This window comes from Ochotona curzoniae, unplaced genomic scaffold (assembly GCF_017591425.1).
Source record: "Ochotona curzoniae isolate NIBS_2020 unplaced genomic scaffold, NIBS_Ocur_1.0 contig_523, whole genome shotgun sequence".
Taxonomy (NCBI): Eukaryota; Metazoa; Chordata; class Mammalia; order Lagomorpha; family Ochotonidae; genus Ochotona; species Ochotona curzoniae.
In genome coordinates, this window is record NW_024466459.1 from 8,230,507 (window position 1) to 8,255,073 (window position 24,567).

The window sequence follows — 24,567 nt, forward strand, 5'->3', positions numbered from 1 at the left end:
TTGGCTGTTTGTCTGTGGGTTTAGTTAATTCAGGAGATTTACCCTCCAGTTATTTCCCTGCGAGACTCCTGTAGCGTTCAGGAACAGCTGCTCACAGGCCAGAGCCTACTCTCTCGGGGCTGAAGCAAACCTGACTCGGGCAGGCTCAGGCAGCTGCTCTTCCCGCTTCTCCCCTGCCACCCACAGCGGGGGACCTAGAAGAGGCTCCTGGGTCAACAGATGGAAGAGCTTTCTGTCCCTTCTTTTTATATATCTGCCTTTTTAATAAAAATAAATAAGTACTTTTAAAGGTTTACTTATGTATTTGAAAGGCCGAGTTACAGAGAGACATACAAATATTCTACCTGCTGGTTCATTCCTCAAATGTCCACAATGGCCAGCGCTGGGCCAGGCTGAGCCGTGAGCCTGGAGCTTTGTCTGGACTGGCACGGGATGGCATTGCAGGCAGAGGCTTATCCTGATAGACCCTAGTGCCACTTACATCTAAACCGTTAGGCTGAACGCCTGCCTGTAGATCAGGTGTCAGGGTTGAAGTAAGAGGTTAAGCCTGTATCACCAGCATCCCACATGGGCTTCAGGGCCTGGCTGCTCCGCTTCTGACCCAGCTCCCTACCGTTGTGCCTGGGAAAGCAGCAGAGGATAGCCCAAGTCCTTGGGCCCCTGCACTAGTATGGGAAACCCAGAGGAAGCTGTTGCTTTGGCCTGGCCCAGTCTTGGCTGTTGTGGCCATTTGGGGAGTGGGTCAGCAGATGGAAGAACACTCTGCCCCTCCCTCTCTCTAACTCTGATTTCCAAAATAAGCAATTTAAAAAATGAATAAAATGCAGGTGCAGGAGCTGGCGTCTGATGACGTGGTTAGGATGCCCACGTCCCATCTCAGAGTGCCTGGGTTCAAGTTCTCGCTCTACTTCCGATTCAGCTTCTTGCTGATGCGCACCCCGGCTTGCTGGAGATGCTGACTCTTGTACCTGGCTCCCTGAAACTCACACAAGACCCAGAGGGAGTCTCTCTGTTGTGTGCGTGCGGGGAGTGAATCTGCACTTAGACAGTCTCTCCTTCTCCCTGTCCCTCGCCACTGAGAACCCAGGGCCCCAGACCCCGGTGAAGTGCCCACCCTCCTCCTCTCTCTGGCCCTGCAGCAGCCGTTGCCATGGAGATCGTGTACGTGTACGTCAAGAAGCGCAGTGAGTTCGGAAAGCAATGCAACTTCTCAGACCGCCAGGCCGAGCTGAACATCGACATCCCGCCCAACCCCGAGCTGGCCGAGCAGTTCGTGGAGCGGAACCCGGTGGACACGGGCATCCAGTGCTCGGTCAGCATGTCGGAACACGAGGTGTGTCCTGCCTGGGGACACCCAGGCTGGAGAAGCTGGTGGGCTGGGCCAGGCAGTCACGGGGAGCAGGTGTCCCGATTAGAATGGCCCCACCTTGACGCAGGAAGTGACTGCAGTGCCAGTGTTAGAGGGGACTGGGTAGCAGCCCCTCCCAACGCTGGGTATGGGAACCATGAGTTGCTCTCTCTGAGACTCGTGGGGTCAGAGTGTGTGTGTGGGTGCAGCATTTGGGTCAGTTGGGGAAGGAACAGCCCAGCTTGAAAACAGCAAAGTGTCCCACTGGAAGTTCTGGATGGAGACTGCCCTAAGAGAATGAGGGTTTCGGTGACCATGCCCCAGGAGCTGATTGCACCCTGCCTGCAGGGGGCAGCAGGGAGGCGCTGCTGATGGGCTGAGAGAACAGGTTTTTTGTTTTTTTTAGATATATTTGTATTGAAAGGCAGATATACAGAGAGGAGGACAGACAGAGACGAAGATCTTCTGTCCGATGGTTCACTCCCCAAGTGACCGCAACGGCTGGAGCTGAGCCTATCCAAAGCTAGGAACTCTTCCGGGTCTCCCACACAGGTGCAGGGTCCCAAAGCTTTGGGCCGTCCTCGACTGCTTTCCCAGGCCACAAGCAGGGAGCTGGATGGGAAGAGGGGCCGCCAGGATTAGAACCGGCGACCATATGGGATCCCAGGCATGCAAGGCGAGGACTTCAACCATTACGCTATTGCACCAGGCCCAAGAGAACAGGTTTTACCAAGGGCAGGGGGAGCGTCCAACTCATTCTCCAGCTGTGAGAGTGTGGGTGCTTCTGGTGACTTGCAGCTCAAACAGATGAGGTTCTGTACTCCCGACCTAATGGCCATGGTGGGGACCAGGACAATGGCACCCAGGACCAGTAGCCCAGCAACATGAGACCAGGCCAATCACACCACTCAAGGCTCTCCTACCAGGAGCTCGTCCCTGGCAAGACTTTAGGTTTCAAAATGAAAAGGTGACGGGGAGGGATTGCTTAACTGGAGCATCATGACCCTGGATTTCCATCTTTATTTCAAAGGCAGATATTTTCTGTCACTGGTTCACTTCCCCCAAATGCCCGCAACAGCTGGGGCGGGGCCAGGCTAGGCCGCCTGGGAACTCCATGTCCGTCTTTTTGCTTCAGCTTGGGCAAGGATGTAGGTGCTTGAGCATTCAGCTGCCACTTGTCCGGAGCAAGGCCAGGGCACGTTAGCAGGGAGCTAGCAGGGGGAGCTGAGCTAGGGCTCCAAACCCGGCCCTCTGACGGGGGAGAATGAGGTCCCCAGGGACACCAGACACACACCCCAGCATGGCACACACTTGTGCCGTGTGGTCACTTTGACGCGGTCTGTAGGCGGCACGGGGCAGCTGACCAGGCAAAGCCATCCTCCCCGTCCCCAAGGCCCAGCAAGGAGCTGCTCTGGACGTTCCTAGGGAGAGAGAAGGTCCTTCCCTTCCTGTTTCTTTGGAATCTCAGGATTCAGATCAGGTCAGAACCGGGACTTCCTGATGTCAGCTGCCATCTCCATACGGTGGCGCTGTGCGGCTACCTGTGACCACCTGGGGCCAAAAAGCACCTGGATGCATGGCTCCAGCACCTGAGTCCCAGCCCTGAGAGCTTGGGGCCCAGAATCCCCAACCCCTGCCCCTACCCTGGTTTGCCTTACTCCAGGGACACACATCTCACTGCGGCTGTCTGTCTAGGCCAACACGGAGAGGTTCGAGATGGAGACCCGCGGAGTGAACCACATCGAGGGGGGCTGGCCCAAGGATGTGAATCCCCAGGAGCTGGAGCAGACCATCCGCTTCCGGAAGAAAGTGGAGAAGGACGAGAACTACATCAACGCCATCATGCAGCTGGGCTCGGTGAGGGTTCCTCCAGCTGCTGTGCGCCCACCTGTGTCTGGTGCTCTGTGGCTTGTGGCAGCTCCCTTGGAGCATAGCCGCTGGAGGCCAGTCCTGGGGGAGTCTGCCATCCACGGCACAGGCTCTGGGAAAAATCTGGGATGTGGGAAGTCCCGTGGGCGGCAACAGGAGGGATCATTCGTTCAGCAATTCTGGACGGAGCACACGGAGTTGGCCAAGCTGCATCTGCCCTGCATTCTGACTTGGGGTTCCCAGCTCTCGGTCAGTCAGAGCTAGGTGGGGCACAGGGCCTTTGGCAGGGGCCCAGGGGTTACAATGATCATTGCCCGACACAGAAATGGGGTGTTGTGAGAGAACAGGAGGCCTGCTGTTTTGCCCTGAAAGGAGGGGTGTGGATTTCCTGCTGTTGGACCCCAGAAGGCTACCTGGAGAGAGGAGGTGGCAGCTGGGCATAGGCTTGTGCTTGACAGGCATTGGGAATGGTAGAGGGGTCAGGGTTGGGGTTTAGAGTTGGAGCTAGGTTTGGGTTTGGGTTAGGGTTTAGGGGTTGTGGTTTTAGTGTTAGAGTTTAGAGTTGGGGTTAGAGTTTAGGGAGGGGGTTTGGGGTTAGGAACTGGGCTTAGGGTTAGGAATTGGGCTTCAGGGTTTGGGGTTGGGGTTTAGTGTCAGGATTCGGGGTTTAGGGTTAGGGTAGAGGAACTGGATATCTACAAGGATTGTAAGAAGGCAAAGGTTACCAGTTCAGCAGAGCGAATAATAACTGTCTGGTGGGAGTTTGCATTTTTCTTAAGGTTGATTTTATGAGAGGCAGAGTACAGAGAATCTTCCACTTGTTCCCTTCCGCCTGGCCGTGACAATCAGGGCTGGACCACACCAAAGAGTCAGGGATTCTAACTGGGTCTCCTACGATATTGACAGGAGTCTAATATTGGGCCACCGTCTGCTGTGGGATCCAGTGTCACGGGTGGCAGCTTCGCCCGCTGTGCCCCACGCCGGCCCTGGGCTCAGCATTTCTCAGCCTGCGTTTTCCCTGGTGGTTCTTCCACACAGAGCCTTTTTAGAATGCATTGCCTAAATGACGTCCTCGCCGGGGTCAGCCTGCAGTATCATGCAGTTGTTTACACGCGATGTGTCTGCCTGTGCTTTGTGTATGAATGGTAATGCTAATTAAAAAAATATGTATTTATTTTTATTTGAAAGGCTAAGTTACAGAGAGAAGGAGGGACAGAGGGAGAGAGAGTTTTCCATCCACTGCTTCCCTCCCCAGGTGGCCATGATGGCCAGAGCTCAGCCAGTCTGTTGCCAGGAGGTTCCCCCGGGTCTCCCACACAGGTGCAGGAACCCAATGCTTGAGCCATCTTTCATCATTGCTTTCCCAGGCCAGATGCGGAGAAGCGGATAGGAAATGGAGCAGCTGGGACTAGAACTACTGTCCCATATGGGATGCTGATATCTGCAGGTGGAGGATTAGCCTGTGAGCCATGGCACTGGTCCCCCCAGTGGCACTATTTTACTCTAAAAGAATTGCTAGCAATGCCCTCACTGAAACTGAGGGCTTGGCACAATGGCTCAGTGGCTAAATCCTCACCTTGCAACCACCGGGATCCCCTGTGGGCACCTGTTCATGTCCCAGAAACTCTGCTTCCCACTTCCCATCCAGCTCCCTGCCTGTGGTCTGGGACAACCATGGGGGATGACCCAGGGCCTTAAGACCCTGCACCCATGTGGGATACCTGGATGAGACTTCTGACTCCTGACTTCAGATTGGCTCAGCCGCAACCATTGTGGTCACTTGGGGAGTGAACCGGTCTTTCTCTCTTTCTCTCTGTGAATCTGCCTTTCCCATGGAAATAAATAAATCTTTAGAAAGAAAACAAAACTGGATGGAAAGACCCCTGGACATCATTATACCCCCTGCCACCTCCATCTCAGCCTGGCGTGTCAGCATGGACCTCCCCCTCCTGCTAAGGACCCCTCCTCTGCCGTGTGTCCCCCAGATCATGGAACACTGTATCAAACAGAACAACGCCATTGATATCTACCAGGAATATTTTGACGATCATGAAGCCGTGGAGGTGACCGAGGAGGCCCCGTCGGCCAAGACCATCAATGTTTTCAGGTAGCCCTGTAGCTGGGCAGGTGTGTGGCTGACATGTGCGTCCTCTCCCCCAGCCCCGCTGACCAGCCTTCACTGCGTTAGCGATGCCCCTGGCTTGTCCTCTCCCTGCTCTCTCCCTGGTGCCCGTTCACCTTCTTCCTGCACCCTGGGCTTGCCTCTGGGGCGATGTCCTGGGGTTGGATGCATCCGGTCAGTGGTCCATGCCGAGTGGCTTCCTTCGCTCAGTAGCAGGTGCTCCCTCCCTGTCCTCACACGGCTCCCCAGCTGCTGCGGCTCCTGTCTGGCTCCTCAACTCATTCAGAAATTTACACCACCACGTCCCAAGCTGATTTCTTTGGCTTTGAAAACTTTCCTTTTTAAGAAAGCTTTATTTATTTGTATTGAAAAGGCAGACTTACCGAGAGTGAAGTAGGGAGAGAGAGAGCTCTTCCATCCTCATTTCCCATATGGGTACAATGGCCAGAGCTGAGCTAGTCTGAAGTTGGGAGCCAGGAGTCTTTTCCAGGTCCCCCATGTGGGTACAGCGGCCCAAACGCGTAAGCCACCCGCTGCTGCTTTCCCACGTGGACCCCGGCACACACTACATGGGGATTTAGCCACTGGGTGTCATGTCAGGCCATGGGCAATTAAAAATATATCAATAAGATGTGGGGGGAGCGTCCACTGTGATCTTCCTCCTGGACTCCCTTCTCTTTGCTGCCCCCCAAAGGGACCCCCAGGAGATCAAGCGGACGGCCACGCACCTCTCCTGGCACCCCGACGGCAACAGGAAGTTGGCGGTGGCCTACTCCTGTCTGAATTTCCAGCGTGCCCCTTTTGGCATGAGCCACGAGTCTTACATCTGGGACCTGGGTGAGGAAGTGCAGAAGTCCAGAGCACCCGGGGTGACACCGCAAGCACAGCCCCCACGCCCACAAGGGACCTGCTGTTGTGTCCTTGTGGTGATTTTTCCCCCCTGTTTTATAGAAAACCCCAACAAGCCAGAAATCACGCTGAAGCCGTCTTCCCCGTTGGTCACCTTGGAGTACAATCCCAAAGATTCCCATGTGCTCATCGGCGGCTGCTACAACGGGCAGATAGGTGAGGAGGGGCGTCTCCTGCAGGCCAGCCCGGCTGTGGGGCACCCAGTGGGGCGGGGACTGGATGCTGCCGACCCCTCCCCTGCAGACGCTGTGAGTCAGGCCTGGCCGAGGGCACCAGCGGTGCCTGCAGTGGTAATCCTTTAAGGAAGTCTAAAATGAGTGTGTGGTGAGGGTTTTTAAATAGCAGCCATGGTCAAGGCCAGGCTCCCCCAACCAGCCATCAGGGATGAAGAGAGGGACGCTCTCCCTACCCACGGATCCTGGGAAGTGCTGGGGACAACCACGTGGTGCTGGGGATGGGGACCATGACACTGGAGGATGAGTGGTGAAGGCTCCGCTCCTGCTGTGTTTTACATGACCTGTGGGGCATGCATCGGGCATACATCCAGACCGATTCACCCAGGAAGCTCCCCCGGTCCGGGGCTGTGTGGGAGTGACACATGTCAGCTGTCGCCTGTGTCATGTCCCTCCCCAGCCCCGTGTTCCTCTGGGATCTGTTTGGGTGATGTCTGTCTCTCCAGAAAGTTTCCCAACCCAGCCAGATTTTCTCATGGGCTGCTCCGGGAGTTGTTAGGATGGTTTTGATTTCGTAGCTTTGGCAGTTGATTGATTTGAAAGGAAATGACACACAGAGAGAGATTTACCATTTACAAGTTCACTGTCAAATTGTCCACAAGAGATGGGGACTAACTCCAGGAGCCTGGAATTCGGTCTGGATCTCACACATGAGTGCCAGGGACCCCTGGTCACTGCTGCCTTCTGGGGTGCATGCCAGCAGGAAATTGTGGGGAGAGGCAGAGCTGGGACTTGGACCCCACGCCCTGAGATGGCATGTGAGTGTCCCCAAGGCCTGAACTGGAGCACCAAGCACCTGCCCCCAGCCGTCTGCCTCCAGATGCTCTCGGGTGCTGTGAGCCTGGGATTCCGTGTTGCTGGTAGCAGACATTTTCTTTTAAAAAATAACCAGTGAGACATGGCAGGAATTTGTGCCTTTGTCACCAGCTTCCCATGTGAGTGTAGGTTCGAGTCCTGGTTGCTCCACTTCTGCATCTTGAAAACCAGCAGCAGTTGGCCTGCGTTCTGGGGCTGCTGCACCCATGTGGGAGACCCGGAGGAAGCTCCTGGCTCCTGGCTTCAACCTGGCCCAGTACTGGTCCTTGCAGCCATTTGGGGAGTGAACCAGCAGATAGAGAAACTCCTTCTGTCTCTCCTCTCTCTCTAACCCTCCTTTCAAATACAAACAAGACTTTAAAAAAGAATCCTGTTGAGATCAGAAGAAGCCTGCCCACGTTGGCTGTGGACATGGTATGTCCCCAAGGCCAGGGTACACAGGGATTAGTGGCTCTCCTCTCTGCGTGTGCTGAGCCGGAAGGACTAAGATGTTTCTCAGAACCTCTGGGCAGCCAGTGAGGGGCTCCCATGGGCCTCCCCAGGCAATGACCCGGCGCTGTGGTCAACCGGAACAGGGGCCATCACTGCTTCGAAAGCCCGCCCTCACTTTGCATTCACTGCACCACCAGTGGCCTCGCAGCCAGACCTCCAGGAGCAGTTGCAAGAAGGGCCCCTGTAGGGGGCTACCCAGACACCGTGGGAGCCAACCCACACACACTGCTTTGCTCCAGTGGGACAAGTTTGCTAAGAAAATGCACTTCTGGGTTCAGCGCAGTAGCCTACTGGCTAAAATCCTCCCTTTGCACATGTCGGGATTCCATATAGACGCCAGTCCATGTCTTGGTAGCCCTGTTTCCCATCCAGCTCCCTGCTTGTGGCCTGGGAACACAGTTGAGGATGGTCAAAACGTTGGGACCCTGCAGCTGTGTGGGAGACCTGGAGGAAGCTCCAGGCTCCTGGTTTGGGATCAGCTCGGCTTTAGCCATTGCAGCCACTTGGGGAGTGAATCAGCAGATGGAAGATCTTCCTGTCTGTCTCTCCTCCTCTCTGTGTATTTGACTTTCCAATAATAAATTCATTAATAAATAAATCTTTAAGAAGAAAAAACAAAATGCACTTCCTCCCACCCCTACACATTCCCCTGCTGGCTGCCCCTGTGGGCTCCCCGGCCCACCTCCCCAGCTCTGTTTTCAGCATCACCCCAGAGTAAGGCATGCAACACCTGGGCTGCGGGATAGTCTGCAACTGGCACTCTGGGAGTCTCTCCGGAGGCTTGGTGGGGGCGGACGGGCTCTCAGTGTGCACCTTGCCCTGGCTCCAAAGAGCCACGCACCTGCCCCACATTGGCAAAGCAGCGTCCCTCGCCCTGCCCCAGGAGCTTACCACGTGTGTCCCAGCTCACTCCTTCCTCATCTGCTTCTCTCACCAGCCTGCTGGGACACCCGGAAGGGTAGTCTGGTGGCCGAGCTGTCCACCATTGAGTTCAGCCACCGAGACCCCGTGTACGGCACCATCTGGCTGCAGTCAAAGACAGGAACGGAGTGCTTCTCAGCGTCCACGGACGGGCAGGTACCACCTGGCCGGCCCCGGGGTGGGCACAGCCACTGCTCCCTGGGCCCAACAGAGTCACCCAGGGTTTATGGCCTTTCATGCTTCTAGTTGAATTGGCTGCTGAGAGATACAGGCACCTGTGCCAAATCCCAGGAGAGATGGAAAGGGAGACCACATTAGCAGGGAGCTGGATTGGAAATGCAGCAGCTGGGACATGCATGTGGGATGCTGGCATTGCAGTGGTAGTTTAACGTGCCACAACATCAGGCCCCCAGTGCCTGTCTGTCTCCAGCTTCCCAGCCCTCCTGGGGGTGTCCGCTGTCTGCCTGCCCTTTGAGATCGGTGTGCATCTCTAAGCAGGGGTTGTCCCTCTTTGTTGTTCCTCCCTTTTAAAAAAGGATTTATGTATTGTCTTTATTGGAAAGGCAGACCAGATATCTAGAGAGAAGCAGAGACAAAGATCTTTCATTCATTGGTTCACTCCCCAAGTGGCCGTAATGGCCAGAGTCCAGCTGATCCGAAACCAGGAGCCAGGAACTTCTTCCAGGTCTCCCATGCAGATGCAGGGTCCCAAGGCTTTGGGCCGTCCTCAATTGCTTTCCCAGGCCACAGGCAGGGATCTGGATGAGAAGTGGAGCAGCCGGAACACAAACCGGCTGGGGTGTGCAAGGCGAGGATTTAGCTATTGAACCATCACACAGGGCTCCTTGCATCGCTTTAGCACCTGCTGGAGTTGGTATGGTACTTCAGGGCGCGCTGCCCCCTGCCTATGAAGGCCAGTGTGGTGTGGGTGGGCTGTGATTTCTTTAAGTGGCTTTTAATATTCTGTTGTTACCTAAAAGGGTATAACCGGGAGAACGCGCCTGGATAACCGCTCACATCGGCAGGTGCATCCACAGCTTGCATTCCCGGTGATGGGATGGCTGGACCAATGCACATGTACATTTTTCAGTAGTTTTAGTTGTTTGAATGGCAGAACAGCAGAACAGGAAAGGAAGGAGAAGCAATCTTGTATCTGCTGGCTCATTCATGCGGGTTGGGCCCAGCCAAAGCCAGGACCCAGGGACTCCATCTTCTGCTGCCTTCTCCCCTTAGCAGAGCAGCCAAGCACTGGATAAGGATGCCAGTGTTGCAAGCAGCAGTTTAACCCACTTGGCCACAGTTCTTATCCCCCTCTGTGTGACCCACAGGAAGTTGGGCCGGGGGCAGGGCCAGGAAGTCCCCTAGTGGCCGCCTCTCCCTGCTCCCCAGGTCATGTGGTGGGACATCCGCAAGATCAGCGAGCCCACCGAGGTGGTGATCATGGACATCAGCAGGAAGGAGCAGCTGGAGAACGCCCTGGGGGCCATCTCCCTGGAGTTCGAGTCTACTTTGGTGAGTATCCCTGGCTGTCCCTCCCCTGACTTCCACGACCCAGCCAGCCAGCCAGCCAGCATCCATCTACAGTGGTCGTTACAACCACCGTCCAGCAGGGAGCAGCAGGGCTCCTTAACGAAGGCGGCACTTCTCATCCCAAGTGTCCACTTGGGCAGTGGGCAGGCTGAACAGCAGGCACACGTGGAGTGTGGAACGGGGTGGGAGGTGGAGCCCTGCTCAGGTACAACACAGGCCTGGCTGCCAGCCACGGCCTGGCCCCTGGGAAGGGCTAGGGTCCCTTCCCTTCCCCTGGGGATGCTGCTGGCTGGGCAGGGAGCTGAGGTCAGAGAAGGACTCACACCTTTAAGGTGTTCAGTATCTGAGAAGGAACAAGGAAGAATCAAGTTAGGCAGTGATCCAAATGTGTCCTAGGAGGGAAGCTTCTAGAAGCAGCCAAAGAAGCCTCCTCTATAACAAGGAAGCAGGTGTGTCTGGGTCTGGGCTGTGCTTGGCTTGTGTCCCCCTGAGGCCTGGCTCCCTGAGTAGGGATCAGTTTGTCATATCCTGGGAACATTGGGGCAGGGAACCATGGCCTCCCGCCTGCCTGGTGGGGCATGAACGCTGGTGGGGTGAGGTGGGCGGTAACTTAGCTGACCCCAGCCCTGGCCTAGGAGTCTGGGCAGTGGAGGGTAGGGGGACATTAAGGCCTCACTGTTCCCTACCAGAGGGGAATGGGTTCAGTGTGTGTGTAGAAGGGGAGGTTTTTGGGGGATTGGGCTGGGGGCTTTTCTAGATTCACAAATCACTCACCAGGGTCTCCCAAACCCCTACTTTGCAGCGGGCACCATGGTCCTGGGAGGACATAAGAGACCAAAGTGGACCCAGGTCTGTGTCCTCTCGTGTGGGGGGCAGATGGCAAATAAATCAGTAAAATACACAGCAGTGTCCCCCAGTCCCGGTATGCACACTCCAGGACCTCTCCCCCACGCGCAGGTGTGCCTGAAGCAACCACGGAGAGCATTGAGCACCACACATTGGTCTCCTGAATGCACACACTGCTGGGCTAACGGCGATTTGTCAGTGAGCCCCAGGGAGGGACAAACAGCCAAGGGTGTAATTAAACCGAACAGCTGTGGTCGTAAAGCTCCGTGGGTGTGATTGCCGCGACCGGCTTCTCCCATCCTGTGATGCTGATAGGAGACCACGCGGTGCCCACGTGATGAAGGGTGATCAGCGGGACGGGGCGCGCATGAGATGCACATCACTGGAACATAAGTCTGGGGATTCCCCAAGGCCATCCTGTTATCCAAGGCGGTTCCCCAGCAACAGCAGGCAGGCGGGCACGTAGTGTGGATGCAGAGGAAGGGGTTCCATTACACCACGTGGAGCAGTGCATGTCTGATCACAAAGGGATTGCATGGTTCTTTAGATTTCTACTGAATGTTCCAGGCCCCCTGAGGACTGTGGCTAACAGCAGCTGCAGTGGGCAAAACTCCAGGTGAGGGTGGGCCAGGAGCCCGGAACTCCATCTGAGTCTCCCACGTGGATGCTGGGGCCCAAGGTCTTGAGCCATCGTCCACTGCTCTCCCAGGCCATTAGCAGACAGCTGGCTGGGGAAGTAGAGGGGCTGAGACTTGAACCAGTGACTGAATGGGATGCTGACATCTCAAGGAATGGCTTAACCTGTGTGCCACAGCACGGGGACAGGGTGGCGGGTTCTGGCACGTACCAAAGGGCATGTTGTGCTGTTCAGGAGGCTATGCCGGGCTTTGAGTACCCATCTATGTATGGGTTCTTGGCTTCCTGGCCTCCTCAGTGGGATGTCCAGGTCCCTCCAGCTCCCCCTGGTGGTTGAATGAAAGCTATACCTCCCTCCCTCTTTTTAAATAAGTGGACATATAGGGGTTGGCCCCAGTTTGGGCAGGAAGAGCAGGCCTCAGTGACTTCTAGAGGTTTTGTGGTTGTGTCTTTAGGAGTTTTTTTGGTAAAAGGAAACTGTATAGCAAAATTGTTTTTTAAATTAAGATTTGTTTATTTATTTGAAAAAAATGTCAGAGATGGAGAGAGCTATTCTGCTGGTTGATTCACTCTCCATAGGGCTGCAGGTGCCAGGCTAAAGCCAGGAGCCAGGAGCTTCTTCTGGGTCTCCCAGAGGGATACAGGGACCCCAGCACTTGGCTCATCCTCTGCTGCTGTCCCAGTCATGTTGGCAAGGAGCCAAATCAGAAGCGGAACATATGGGAGTTGAACTGGTGTCCATATGGGATGCCAGTGTCATGGTTGGCAGTTTCATGTGCTGTGCCACACACTGTGCCCATGATTTGTTTAGATTAAGAACCCAGGTGGATCACCCACAAGGCACATTTTGTGCAAAGGCCTTTCCCACCGGATGTGTCCATTTCCTGTTCATCTCACCTGTTTGCTCCACCTGGGGCAGTGTGGACATGGCACAGACGGCTGCTGTGCCCTAGGGTTACGTTCCATGGGGGGCTCCAGGGTGGGCTGGAGATGAAGAGTGGGGGATGTGGAGAGCATGGTGGTGCATGGAGCCATTGGGGAGCACTGGGTCAGGAGTCAGGATTCTGGCCTTTGTCCACGCAATGCACAAGGACACATGGCACCTGCCAGGGGGCCAGGTTGTGGCCACTGAGCCAAGTAAGACAAGATGGGTACCCTTGAGGGGACCCCCAGACTTGTGGCAGAAGGGGGACAAATTATAGGGCAGATTCCCCAGGGATACCTGACCCAGACATTGCTATGGCCACTGTCATGCCAGACGAGGCTCTAGCTGCCTTTCCAGCAACTTGAACCTCACAGCATCCCTCTGTGGGCCTGGCTCACTCTATCTGTAACCCAGTGATGGCTCTGTCAGGGGCAAATATTAAGGGGCCAGCGGATGATGTCACCAAACCTGAGTCCTTCTTCAGATCCCCCAAAAGTGTGGTGGTGGATCTGAGGAGGCCACGGGAGAATGGGGACAGCTCCCCAGAAGAGCTGGGCCACAGACTGTGTAGCGGTTTGACTCAGAGTCCTTCCTGCGCCTGCTGGCCCTCAGGGCAGGCTGCTGGCCCCATGCCAAGCCTTGAGCAGATGCCTCATGGTGCCTTCCACTCCAACCCCACACCCAACCCCTCCACAGCCAACCAAGTTCATGGTGGGCACCGAACAGGGCATCGTCATCTCCTGTAACCGCAAGGCCAAGACCACAGCTGAGAAGATTGTGTGCACCTACGGGGGCCATCATGGCCCCATCTACGCCCTGCAGAGGAACCCTTTCTACCCCAAGAACTTCCTCACCGTAGGTGACTGGACAGCGCGCATCTGGTCAGAGGACAGCCGGGAGTCGTCCATCATGTGGACCAAGTGAGACGGGAGCCTGGGGCAGCAGAGGGGGGCTGGAGGGGGACCCCCGCCCAGAGCCTTGGCGTGTCCATCTACAACGGGGAGGAGAGGCCCAAGCTTGCAGGAGAAGGGCTTTGTCCATGGGTGAAAGTTTGATTCCCATCCCTGGCTGCCTTCAAGTCTCTGGAGAAAAGCCTTTTCCAAAACTTACTTATTATTTATTATTTATTTGAGCGGCAGAGTGCTGAGTAGGGGAGGGTAGAGGTCTTCCATCAGCTGTTCACTCCCCAAACGTCTGCATCCGTCAGAGCTAGGGACCAGGCTGCAGCCCAGAGCTAGATGCTCCATCTGGGTCTCCCATGTGGGTGGCAGGGCCCAGGCACTCGGGCCAGAACCTGCTTCCTGCCAGAGTGAGCCTTTCCAGGCAACTGGGATTGGCAGTAGGGTGAAGACAGGAATCTAGACGGGAGGTGGGCGTTGGCATAGGGGTTTCAGCCACTGTGCCCAACACTGCACATCCCAGACCTTCTCGGGTATCCTGGGATCCTGCCCCTCTCAGAGGGTTGGGGGCAGGGCCGGGACTGAACAGAGCCCTCACCCTAAAGCCCTCCTGTCTCCTGCACTCTTCTGCTGTATCAGGAGGAAACAGACTTAATAACAAGAACATAGGCCAGCTCAGTGAGAACCTCAGGGTGGGCATGCGGCATGCACTACGGCCCTGCATGGACTGCACATCCTGTAACGGAATGCCCGGCTCTGCTCTGGGCTCTGCTTCCTGCTCAGGTGCCTCTGGCAGGCAGCAGGTCAGGGCTCAAGTACCCGGTCCCTGCAGGAGGCCGGGAGTTGTGCCAGGCCCCTGGCCTCAGCTGGGCAGGCACTTGGGGACTGCAGCATTGCCTGGGAGACCTGTCTCTTGTCTCTGTCTTCCCAATGAAATGAAAATAAAACAATACATAGAAGCTAACATTTTCAGGAAGAAATAGTTTAAATTTATTTTTAAGCATTTGTTCATTTTATCTGAAAAGCAAATTTAGAGAGAGAGAGGAGAGGTATCTTCCATCTCTTGGTTGACTGTCACTTCCCAAGTGGCTGTCATGGCTGCGGCCGAACCAGGCGAAGCCAGGAGCCAGAAGCTTCTTCCATGTCTCCCTCATGGGCACAGGGACCCGAGCGCTTGGGCCATCTTCCGCTGATTTCTCAGCTATTTTAGCAAGGATCTGGATGGGAAATGGAGCAGCCAGAACTCAAATCAGCACTGCTATGGCATGCTGGCTCAGCAAGCAACTGCCTACACTGCATGCCACAGTACTCCCCTCCAACTGCACAATTAAAAAAAATATGTCCCATGTGATATTTAGGACAGTCTCAAAGTGCCTGTTACGTGTGGAAGATCTCCACATAGCTTGTTTTGTCATGGCCGTTTCGCCCACCGTGATTCATGTAGTTACAAAGGAGGCTGGGGAATGTAGTCACTGAGGTGGCCACCATGACCCCAGCTCCCTCTCCCCTTATCAGGGAGCTGCCCACGACTTCCCTCCTCTGGCCAGGTTCTGACCAGCGATGTTCACCTGCTGCTCGGTATTCACTGTGGAGAAATACCAGGGTCAGCCCACAGGACGGACCATGCTGAGAGCCCTTCAAAGCACAGCCCGTGGTGGGAAGGGAGGCAGGCATTGTGGTATAGTGGACAAAGCCGCCACCGGCAGTGCCAGCATACCATATGGACACCAGTTCAAGTCCTAGCTGTTCTACTTCTGATCCAGCTCCCGCTAAGGCATCTGGGAGAGCAATGGAAGATGGCTCAAGTGCTTGAGCCCCTCCACTTATCTGGGAGACCCAATTGAAGTACCTGGGCTCCTGGGGCTGGCTTGTGGCACAGTGGCTTCGACCAAAGTCCTTGGGCCCTTGCCCATCGTATGGGAGACCTGGATGTTGCTGCTGGGCTGCTGGCTTCAGCCTGGCCCTGCCATGCAGCCATTTTGGTCATTTTAGGGGTGAACCAGCAACCAGAAGACCTCTGCCTCTTCCCCTCGGTAACTCTCCCTTTCAAAGTAATTCTCTTCCTCTCCTTTCTCTTGTCCTCCTCTCCCTCCTCCTTTTTTAAGAGCCATCTTTGAGTAGGTGGCTGAGCTGAGCCCAGCTAGAAATCAGACACACAGAAGAACTTCCTGCCCAGCAATACCCTGACACCCAGGAGCCCAGGAGGTTCAGCAGCCTCTCTGTCCCACCCCCACCCCAAGCACAGTGGCCTCTGACCTGTGGACCCCTGGCCCTTTCCAGGTACCATATGGCCTATCTCACGGATGGCGCCTGGAGCCCCACGCGGCCGGCGGTTTTCTTTACCACCAAGATGGACGGGACCCTGGACATCTGGGACTTTGTGTTTAAGCAGTGCGACCCGGCCCTCAGCCTGAAGGTTACATGCACACGCTGCCCCCGCCCCCGCCCCAGTCTATCCGGACCCTCATCGAGCTGCAGGCCTGTGGCGGGTGTGGGTGCTGGGTGCGGTACTCAGGTGTGGCCTTGGGTCAGGAGCCCTCCAGGCAATGCCCATGCCTGCCACCTGCAGCTGTCGCTTCAGGAACATGAGGGCACATGTGGCTAGGCAGGGTCTGCTGGGGCCGGTTGCTTAAAAGAGAAAAGAGGGGACAAGTGCCTGACTTGGGCTCCCCCAGCAAATCCCTGCAGGATCCCTGGGGAGTTTCAGGAGTTGCCCCTTCGAGCCTGAACTCTTGTCAGGGGAGCCAGCAGTCTTCAGGAGTCAGTGGGAGCCAGGGATGGAGGCAGCATCCCGTGGGGTGTGTGGGAACCTGGCCGAAGGGCAAAACCCACAGCTCTTGCCTCCCGACCCCTCGGACAGGTGTGCGACGAAGCCCTCTTCTGCCTCCGGGTGCAAGATTCGGGGGGCCTCGTGGCCTGCGGCTCCCAGCTGGGGACCACCACACTGCTGGAGGTGTCTAGCGGACTCTCCACCCTGCAGAGGAATGAGAAGAACATTGCCTCTTCCGTGAGAGCCGGGTGCCCGGGGCGGGGAGGGAGGGAGGGACGTGTGCCAGGCAGAGGAACCCAAGAAATCTCCGAGCCCCTTCCCTCCCGTCCTCCACCGAGCGGGCAGCATAGTGTCCAGGGCGGCTCAGTGGATGGACATTAGTGTGTGCACCTGCCCACGCTGAACCTCTGCATAGTTCAGGAGCCCTTGGGCTTTGGTTTAAAGTGGTTTGTCTTGCTGTTTGTTTGCTTCCCGACCATCCACTTTCTGGTATGAGAACTGTCAGCTGGGGTTTAGTGGAATGCCAAGAGAAGACATGGCATGGTGGTACTGCAGGTTAAGCTATTGCCTGCCACTCTGGGACCTGGCTGCTTCCATTTTCAGCTCAGTTCCTTGCTGCTTATGTATCTGGGAAGGCAACAGGCGATGGTCCCAAGCAACCTGGGCACCCTGACATGCCTGTGGGAGACCAGGCTGGAGTTCCAGGTTCCCGAGCCTGCCCCAACACTGACTGTTGTGGGACTGAGCCAGGGATGGAAGATCGCTGCCTGACTCTCTGTTCTGCTTTTCAAATAGATAAAACATCTTTTAAAAAAATAGTGATGCCAATGAAATGATAAGTGGAAAGGGATTGCCCCAGGGGAGGGATCTGAGATTTCAGTGGGCAGTTAAAAAACTTCATGGAAAATGGAATTTTAAAACATTTTGGTGCCAGGGATTTGTGAAATCCACGCATGAGAGTCTTTCAACACATGTTTATTTGACATATTTAAAAGGCAGAGCAGGGCTAGATCAGGCTGAAGCCAGAATCCTGGATCTCCGTCTGGGTCCCCCATGTCAGTGGCAGGGGCCCAAGCACGTTGGCCACTCTGTACACCCCTTGCAGGTGTCTTAGCAGGAAGCTGGATCAGAAGTGGACAGCTGGGCATCAAACTGGCACCCATATGGGATGCTTGAGTTATAGATGGCAGCTTAACCCCGCTGTGCCATGATGCCAACCCCTCAGACCTCTTTGCTTGGCCCTAACCCAGTGGACACTGCTGGGAGTAGAGCAAGCACAATGCAGTGGAAGGCAGCTTGGTCTCAGAGCTGGAGTTGCCATCTGTCCTGCCCCCCTCCACCAACCTCCCTGCCCCTGTGTGCCCCAGATATTTGAGCGTGAGACCCGGCGGGAGAAGATCCTGGAGGCTCGGCACCGAGAGATGCGGCTGAAGGAGAAGGGCAAGGCAGAGGGCAAGGACGAAGAGCAGAATTACGATGAGCTGGCCGTCGACCTGGACCAGCTGGTCTCCAAGGCTGAGGAGGAGTTCTTCGAAATCATCCACGCTGAGATGAAGAAGAAGGAGGCTGAGGCCATGCAGAAAAAGTCCAAAATTGTAGGGACTTCGGCAGGGGCATGGGGGTGGGCTTAGGACCGGGTGGGAGCCAGGGTGCCCAGCTTCTGCCTGCTGGCTGACCTCTGGGGTGACCCCAAAAGAAGTAGCCTTCCTGGCTGCACCTGACTATCCACATGAACTTGAAGCATCCCCTGTCCCCACCCACCCTGGCAGGTGCATTTTGCAGATGCACTGGTGACCCAACCAGTGAGCTCCTGGGCTTAAGGAGCTGCCAGGGGAGAGTGAGGTCTGAGGCCTGTGGGCGAAACGGGTGTGCCATGTGCCATATGCATGTGGCTCTGAGGGTTACCTTGCCTAGGAGTGGCTGCCCGAGTGTGGCTTGTGAATGGCTCATCACTTGATGGTCCCAGCTCTGGAAAACACTTCTGTTGCATGACTGGGCTGGGTCTGGGCACTCCCTTTGTTGGTACCCTAGTTTGCAAATGGAAAATGAGGAGGTTGACCTTGTCCTCTGGGTCATGGCCTTTAGTGGGGCACAGATAAGGAGCCAAGGGGGAGAGGTCAGCCAAGCACCTGGAGGCCATGACCGGTTCCACCTGTGACTTCCTCCCTCCTCTGCCCTGCCTCCTAAGGTAGGGGTGAGGCATCACTGGTACAGAGCCTCATGTTGTCCACTCTCCATGTACACCAGTGGATAGTGCGGCTGCCAGGCGCCTGCCTGGTACTGTCATCCCGAAATGCTCAGAACAATCACAGGGAAGACATGGAACCTCAGGGGTTCCCCGGTCTGTAAGACCCTGCCCACCCTTTGCACCTGCTGGCTCCATGCATCCTCCAGGCCACACTGGCCCCACACACTCCAGGGCCCTCAGCAGTCAGATGTTTTGGCTGGCCAAGGCCTGACTCTCACTGACATTTCTGCTGTCTGTCCACAGCAAGAGCAAGTACCCAAACTGGAGTCCGAGGAGTACCTTGTGGGAGACGGCATGGAAGAGGAAGAAGGGGAGGAAGAGGAGCAGACGGACGCCTAGGAGGTCGGCCCCTGCTTGGAGTGCTGTTCCCACCGTTCCTTCCTTCCCTGTCTGGTGGTGCAACCCTGGCTGGAGGTGTAGGAGCTGAGCTTCCCCCAGAGGGAGGCATGAAGGTGGGGAGGGAGCAGGCTCAGCACGCCACTCCTACAGAGTGGCTCAGGGGAGCCAAGGCCAGGTGGGAGCGAAGGGGCAAGGCTTGTCCCTGCAAGGGCTGTCCACTGTCTCTGAGCACCCCTAAGGCTGTGCCCACCTCAGGGTCCACATAGCCTTCAGACCCAGCCCTTCGCCCCAGCCGTCTCCTGCCTCCACAAGCCTCCGCTGGGCCTGCCCCTGCCCTGGGAAGAGTGGCAGGAGGCAAAGCCCGTTTCTCCATCTAACGTGTCGACCCTTCTCAGCCACCTGCATACCAGGAGAGACATCTGGCCCCTTTCTCAGCAAGTTCCCCAGACTGTGCTCACACACAGCTGTAGCAGAGGCCTCTGAGTGTGTGTGTGTGTGTGTGTGTATGTGTGTGTGGCGGGGTGGGTGGGGAGGAGAGCAGGTGCTGGAGCCGACCTGGATTATCCCTGTGCCCTTGGCCTGCTTTCTGTGGTTGTGACTGTTGTAAGATTAATAATAATAGTGGCCACAATTGCTGCTTCTTGTGCATTCTGTGTGAGCATATGGGCTTGTTAATTCTCTTTCTTTCCTTCCTTCTTTCTTTCTTTCTTTCTTTCTCTCTCCCTCTCTCTTTCTTTCTAAATATTGATGTGAAAGGCAGAGTTGTGGAGCGAGCAAGAGAGAGAGATCTTCTGTCTGTTGCTTCCTGCCTCCAACAGCGGGCAGCAGCTGGGGCTGGAGCAGGCCAAAGCCAGGAAGCAGGAACTCCAACTAGTCTCCCAGGTGGGTGGCAGGGCCCACACACTTGGCCCATTTTCCATTTTTCCAGGCACATTAAAGGGAGCTGAGTCAGAAGTGGAACATCCAGGACTTGAGTTAGCGCTCATGTGGGATGCCGACACTTCAGGGAGTGGTTCAACCAGCTGTGCCCCAATTCTGGCCCCATTACAGCAGTTCTTTCCCAAAGTCCCAGGGAGGCTTGTCCTTCACTCATTCTGCACTCGAGGAAGAGGAGGTCCTGGCAGCGGTGCTGCAGTGCAGGGAGCTGCCCAAGTCACACGATAAGGGGCAGCTCACCCCAGTCCGGAATGGCTCTGAATGACAGCCTACTGCAGGCAGGCTCCTGTGGGGACCTGCAGGGGCTGTGGGGGGAGCAGTGGGCTGCTCTAGGGGTACCCTGAGACAGCAGCTCAGCTCCACAGCACCATTGTCCCTCTACCAGTGACACTGGCCACACAGGGCTAGCTGGGCACAGGTGTCATGGACATGGTGTATGCTGAGCTTGCTGGAGCTCCCAGGTACCCTTTAAAATGCTTGGGATAAGGATTTTGTGGAGGGAGGACCCAGGGTCAGCCCCTAGGGTTAAGAAAATCGAAGTGGAGTTGCTGACTTGGCTGGTTTGTGAGCCGCACAGGAACTGGAGCCACAAGCTTTGAGTGCTGAGCCATAGGGGTGACATCACCACTTTCGATCCCACCTTGCACATGCGCAGGTGCAGCCCAGGTGCTGGTGACAGGTGCGCCATGCTCAGTGCACTCCCAGGCCCACAGCAGAGGAGGAGTGGGCTCAGCCAGCTGGGTGCCCGGAGCTGCCCTGGGGATGCCCTTCTGGAAGCAGGGATGCTCTGCTGGAGGAACAGAATCCAGGAATGTTTGGATTGGTGGCAACCACTGGGGGTGGGCCCAAGCACTCAGAATGGGACCTGTCTGCTGAGCTAATCGGGTCACGGCAGATGCTGCCACTCCTGAAACAAAATCCACCTAGACGAAAGGTCCCCTAAGCCCAAACTCCATGCTGTGCTTGTCTGTGCCGGGCATGCTGAGCTCTGGGGTGCTAGAATATTCTGAGAGGAAGAAACCTTCCATCTGCTGGTTCATGACTCCAGATGGCTGCTTCAGGTGGGGCTGTGTCAAGCTGAAGCCAGGAGCTTAAGGATTCATCTGGGTCTCCTACATGTGTACAGGGCCCCAAGCACTTGGACCATCTTCTACTGCTTTCTCTGGGTGCGTTAGCAGGGAGCTGGATTGAAAGTGAAGCAGCCAGATCTAGAACCAGCGCCGATGTTGGAGCCAGCATCACAGTTTTATGTGGTTTATGGTGGTTTTATGTGCACCACAGCACCGACCCCTGGAGGATATCTTCAGCTGCACTAGAATGCTGACCTTGCAACAAGGCGGGGGGGTCACCCTCAAAATACGAAAAAGTTGAAACCCAAAGGAAAACAGGGCTGGCTGCTGGAACTTCAGCCCCTTCACTCTGAGCAGGGGCAGCTGCTGGGCAGGGATGGGACGTGGGCCATGGGGGGCTGAGGGGCCACAGAGAGGACCCTCATCGGTCCTCTGCAGCCTCTCCCAGGCCTGCTGCTCATTCCTTCCCAAAATGGGAGTGGAACAAAATTACAGTGTCTCAGCTGCAGAAACACCAGCTGCTGGAGAAAGCCACCTTCCTGTGAGCACGGAACCCGCAGTGGGAAATGCAGGCCGCGAGGCAGGGGGCAGGGGCGGCAGTGGGCACCTACAGCAAGCAGGTTAAAAAGTTGCAGAAGTGGGGCCTGGCATGGTGGCCTAGCGGCTAACGTCTTCACCTTGAACACTCCAGGATCCCATATGGGCGCTGGTTCTAATCCCGGCAGCTCCACTTCCCATCCAGCTCCCTGCTTGTGGCCTGGGAAAGCAGTCAAGGACAGCCCAAAGCCTTGGGACCCTGCACAGCTCCTGCCATTGTGCTTACTTGGGGGGGGGGGGGCGAATCATCAGATGAAAGATCTTCCTCTCTGTCTCTCCTCCTCTCTGTATATCTGACTTTGTAATAAAAATAAATAAATCTTTTTTTTTATATACAAAAAAGGAAAGGTGCAGAAGTGGCAGCTGGAAGCAGTTGGCTGCTGCACAGCAGCATCTCTGTCCATGCCCACTTGCCACGCCCTTCGTCACTTTTTCTACTCAGCTGGCTCCATTGCAAGCTTGCCACCAAACCGCAACCCCCGGCATCAGCTGCCATCTGTTCCATGCGACAGCTGCTGGCTAGGACTCCAAGGAAGGACTCCCCCCTTTCCTTTGTCAGGGAAAAGGGACTCCCTCGGGTCCAGGGACCTGAGCTGTTACTGATGCCCAAGAGGGGACAAAGGCCTGCCACCTGACATGACTGGGAGTGGACCCACAGTTCTGTTTTTGTTTGTTTGTTTGTTTGTTTGTTTGTATTTGGAAGAAAAACCAGGAGAGCACTTGCATCAGCCGGCTCACTGCCACCATCATGACTTAGGCTCAAACCGGGAATTCAGTTTGTTTCTCCCACATAGGTGGCAATGACCCAAATATCTGAGCCACCAGCTGTTGCCTCCTGGGCTGTGTCTTAGCAGGAGCTGAGATGGAAGCCCTGGCCCTCTGCTGGGACATGTGGGGAGATCCCAAGAGGCATCTTAACATCTGTGGCAAACACCAACGCTTCCGGGCAAGCCTGTGTCTGGCTCAGGACTTGCCCTCTGGCTAACACCGTCCTCATGCGGCAGCTGTATGGAAGAGCAAATAAGCTGACCTTCCCTGGCCTTCCCTCCCAACTAAGCAGGGACACATCCCTGCAGAGGCACACGTGTGCAAGGGGCGTGTCAAGGAAGCATACATGACAAGAGCAGGAACCGACCTAGACTCAAGGGAGCATGCGTGTAGGACAAGACCTTCTTCAGCTTAAATGGTTCACAGTCTATTCAAATGCTCAAGGCAGAGATTTTCATTGGCTCAAGAAATTCAGGGAACTGAGGCTTCTCCGGCTTCAGGTGTGGATGGACCCAGCAATTCCTTGGTCTCCAGCTCCAGTCACCTGCAGCCCCTTCTGTGACACGGGGGGGAGGGATCCATGTGAGCCCCCACCCCGCGAGCCTCATCGCCTCCATCAAAGCCCGGCAGAATGATGCTGGATGTGGCCAGACGGGAGATCAATGAGGAGGCTGTGGGGGAGGGAGTCCCTGCCTATGCTTCCGTGCAGAGCCGTACCTTTCTGGAGGCAGAGCGCTTGGCAGGGAGCACGGCACGTCCAGGTGAGAAGAAGCTGCAGGGCAGCCAGTGGCCGGGACACCTGCAGGGACAGCAGCTGCAGGACTTGAATGTGGAGGATTCAGGGAATGAGCAGATGAGCGCGGATAGTGGGTAGAGAGGGCGTGGAGACTGCATTGGCAAACGTGTGCAAGTCCGATGGAGCGAAGAGAAAGGGACCCCCTTGGTGACGAGTCCGCGGGTGACGTGACCTGGGACCGCCCACTTAGAAGCCTTTCTCATTGTTTACCCATCAGTCACTGTGGCCGAGGTGGATGGGACTCGTGTATGCGGAGGAATAGAAAGGGAAACGACCCCAGGCCAAGTTGGCCAGGCACCTGCTTGGCTGATCCAGCTTCAGTTCAGGGGTGCAACATGTAAACAGGCCTCACTTTTGCTGGAGTCCATGTTGCAGCTACTGCCTGCAAGAACCAGCTTTCAATGTGGATGCAGGTTCAAGTCCCCACTGCTCCACTTCCCATCCAGCTTCCTGCTAATGTGTCTGGAAAGCAGTGGAAAATGGGTCAAGTGTTTGGACTCCTGCATCCATGTGGGAGACCTGGGTGGAGCTTCTGGCTTCAGCTTCGTCCAGTGCTGGCTGCCACAACCACTTGGAGAGTGAACCAGCAAGTGGAAGATCTCTGTCTCTCCTTCTCTGTAACTCTGCTTTTCAATTAAATTAACTTTTTTTTTAATCACTCTTGGGCCTGGCACAGTAGCCTAGTGGCTAAAGTCCTTGCCTTGGACACTAGTTTGTATCCCGGTAGCCTGCTTCCCATCCAGCTCCCTCCTTGTGGCCTGGGAAGGCAGTCAAAGATGGCCCAAAGCCTTGGTCCCTGCATCTACATAGGAGACCCAGAAGAGGCTCCTGGCTCCTGGCTTTGGATTGGCTCAGCTCTGGCCATTTTGGCCGCTTGGGGAGTGAATCAGCGGATGGAAGATCTTTCTGTATATCTGACTTTCCAGTAAAAAATAAATAAAACTTAAAAATACATATTGTTTAGGCCTGGCGCGGTAGCCTAGTGGCTAAAGTCCTTGCCTTGCACATGCTGGAATCCCATATAGGTGCTGGTTTGTATCCTGGTGGTCCCTTCTCATCTAGCTCCCTTGCTTGTGACCTGGGAAGGCAGTCAAGGATGGTCCAAAGCCTTTGCGACCCTGCACCCACATGGGAGACCCAGAAGCTCCTGGCTGCTACTTCGGATCGGCTCTGCTCTGGCCATTGCAGCCACTTGGCGAGTGAATCAGTAGATGGAGGACCTTCCTCTCTCTCCTCTCCTCTGTATATCTCACTTTCCAATTAAAAAAAAAACTTAAAAAATGTTTATAAAGCAATTCACTCCTGCTGGAGTAGGCCCTCTCATGAACCAACCAGCCTCATGGGCAGCCTGGCAGAGGGCAGGACAAAGCTGGGGAACTCCCAGGAGGGATGCGGCCCCTGAGCTTCCCCTGGTTGCTGTATTGATGATTCTCGGGGTTGCAAAGCTGCTACCTGTGCTGTGTCAGTAGCTGTGTTTGGCCCCAGCTCCTGGGCACA

The 24,567-nt window shown here is 55.7% G+C and overlaps 1 protein-coding gene across 1 annotated transcript; it reads left to right on the top strand.

The window, feature by feature from the left end:
- Positions 1–1,139: 1,139 nt before the first annotated feature.
- DNAI2 (dynein axonemal intermediate chain 2) lies at positions 1,140–20,391 on the top strand. The gene is made up of 13 exons (XM_040989352.1): positions 1,140–1,333; positions 3,044–3,205; positions 5,203–5,324; positions 6,034–6,176; positions 6,291–6,404; positions 8,727–8,866; positions 10,100–10,222; positions 13,344–13,567; positions 15,827–15,962; positions 16,407–16,553; positions 17,684–17,901; positions 18,892–18,906; positions 20,370–20,391. The coding sequence occupies exons 1-13, from the start codon at positions 1,151–1,153 to the stop codon at positions 20,389–20,391; spliced, it is 1,749 nt and encodes a 582-aa protein (XP_040845286.1). The 5' UTR covers positions 1,140–1,150.
- The last annotated feature ends 4,176 nt before the right edge of the window (positions 20,392–24,567 follow it).

Bases quoted from the DNA above. Each gene is read 5' to 3' on its own strand.
- DNAI2 (XM_040989352.1), top strand. From the start codon at position 1,151: ATGGAGATCGTGTACGTGTACGTCAAGAAGCGCAGTGAGTTCGGAAAG. The intron at 1,334-3,043 runs GTGTGTCCTGCC...CTGTCTGTCTAG, and splicing joins TCAGCATGTCGGAACACGAG to GCCAACACGGAGAGGTTCGA. The intron at 10,223-13,343 runs GTGAGTATCCCT...ACCCCTCCACAG, and splicing joins TGGAGTTCGAGTCTACTTTG to CCAACCAAGTTCATGGTGGG.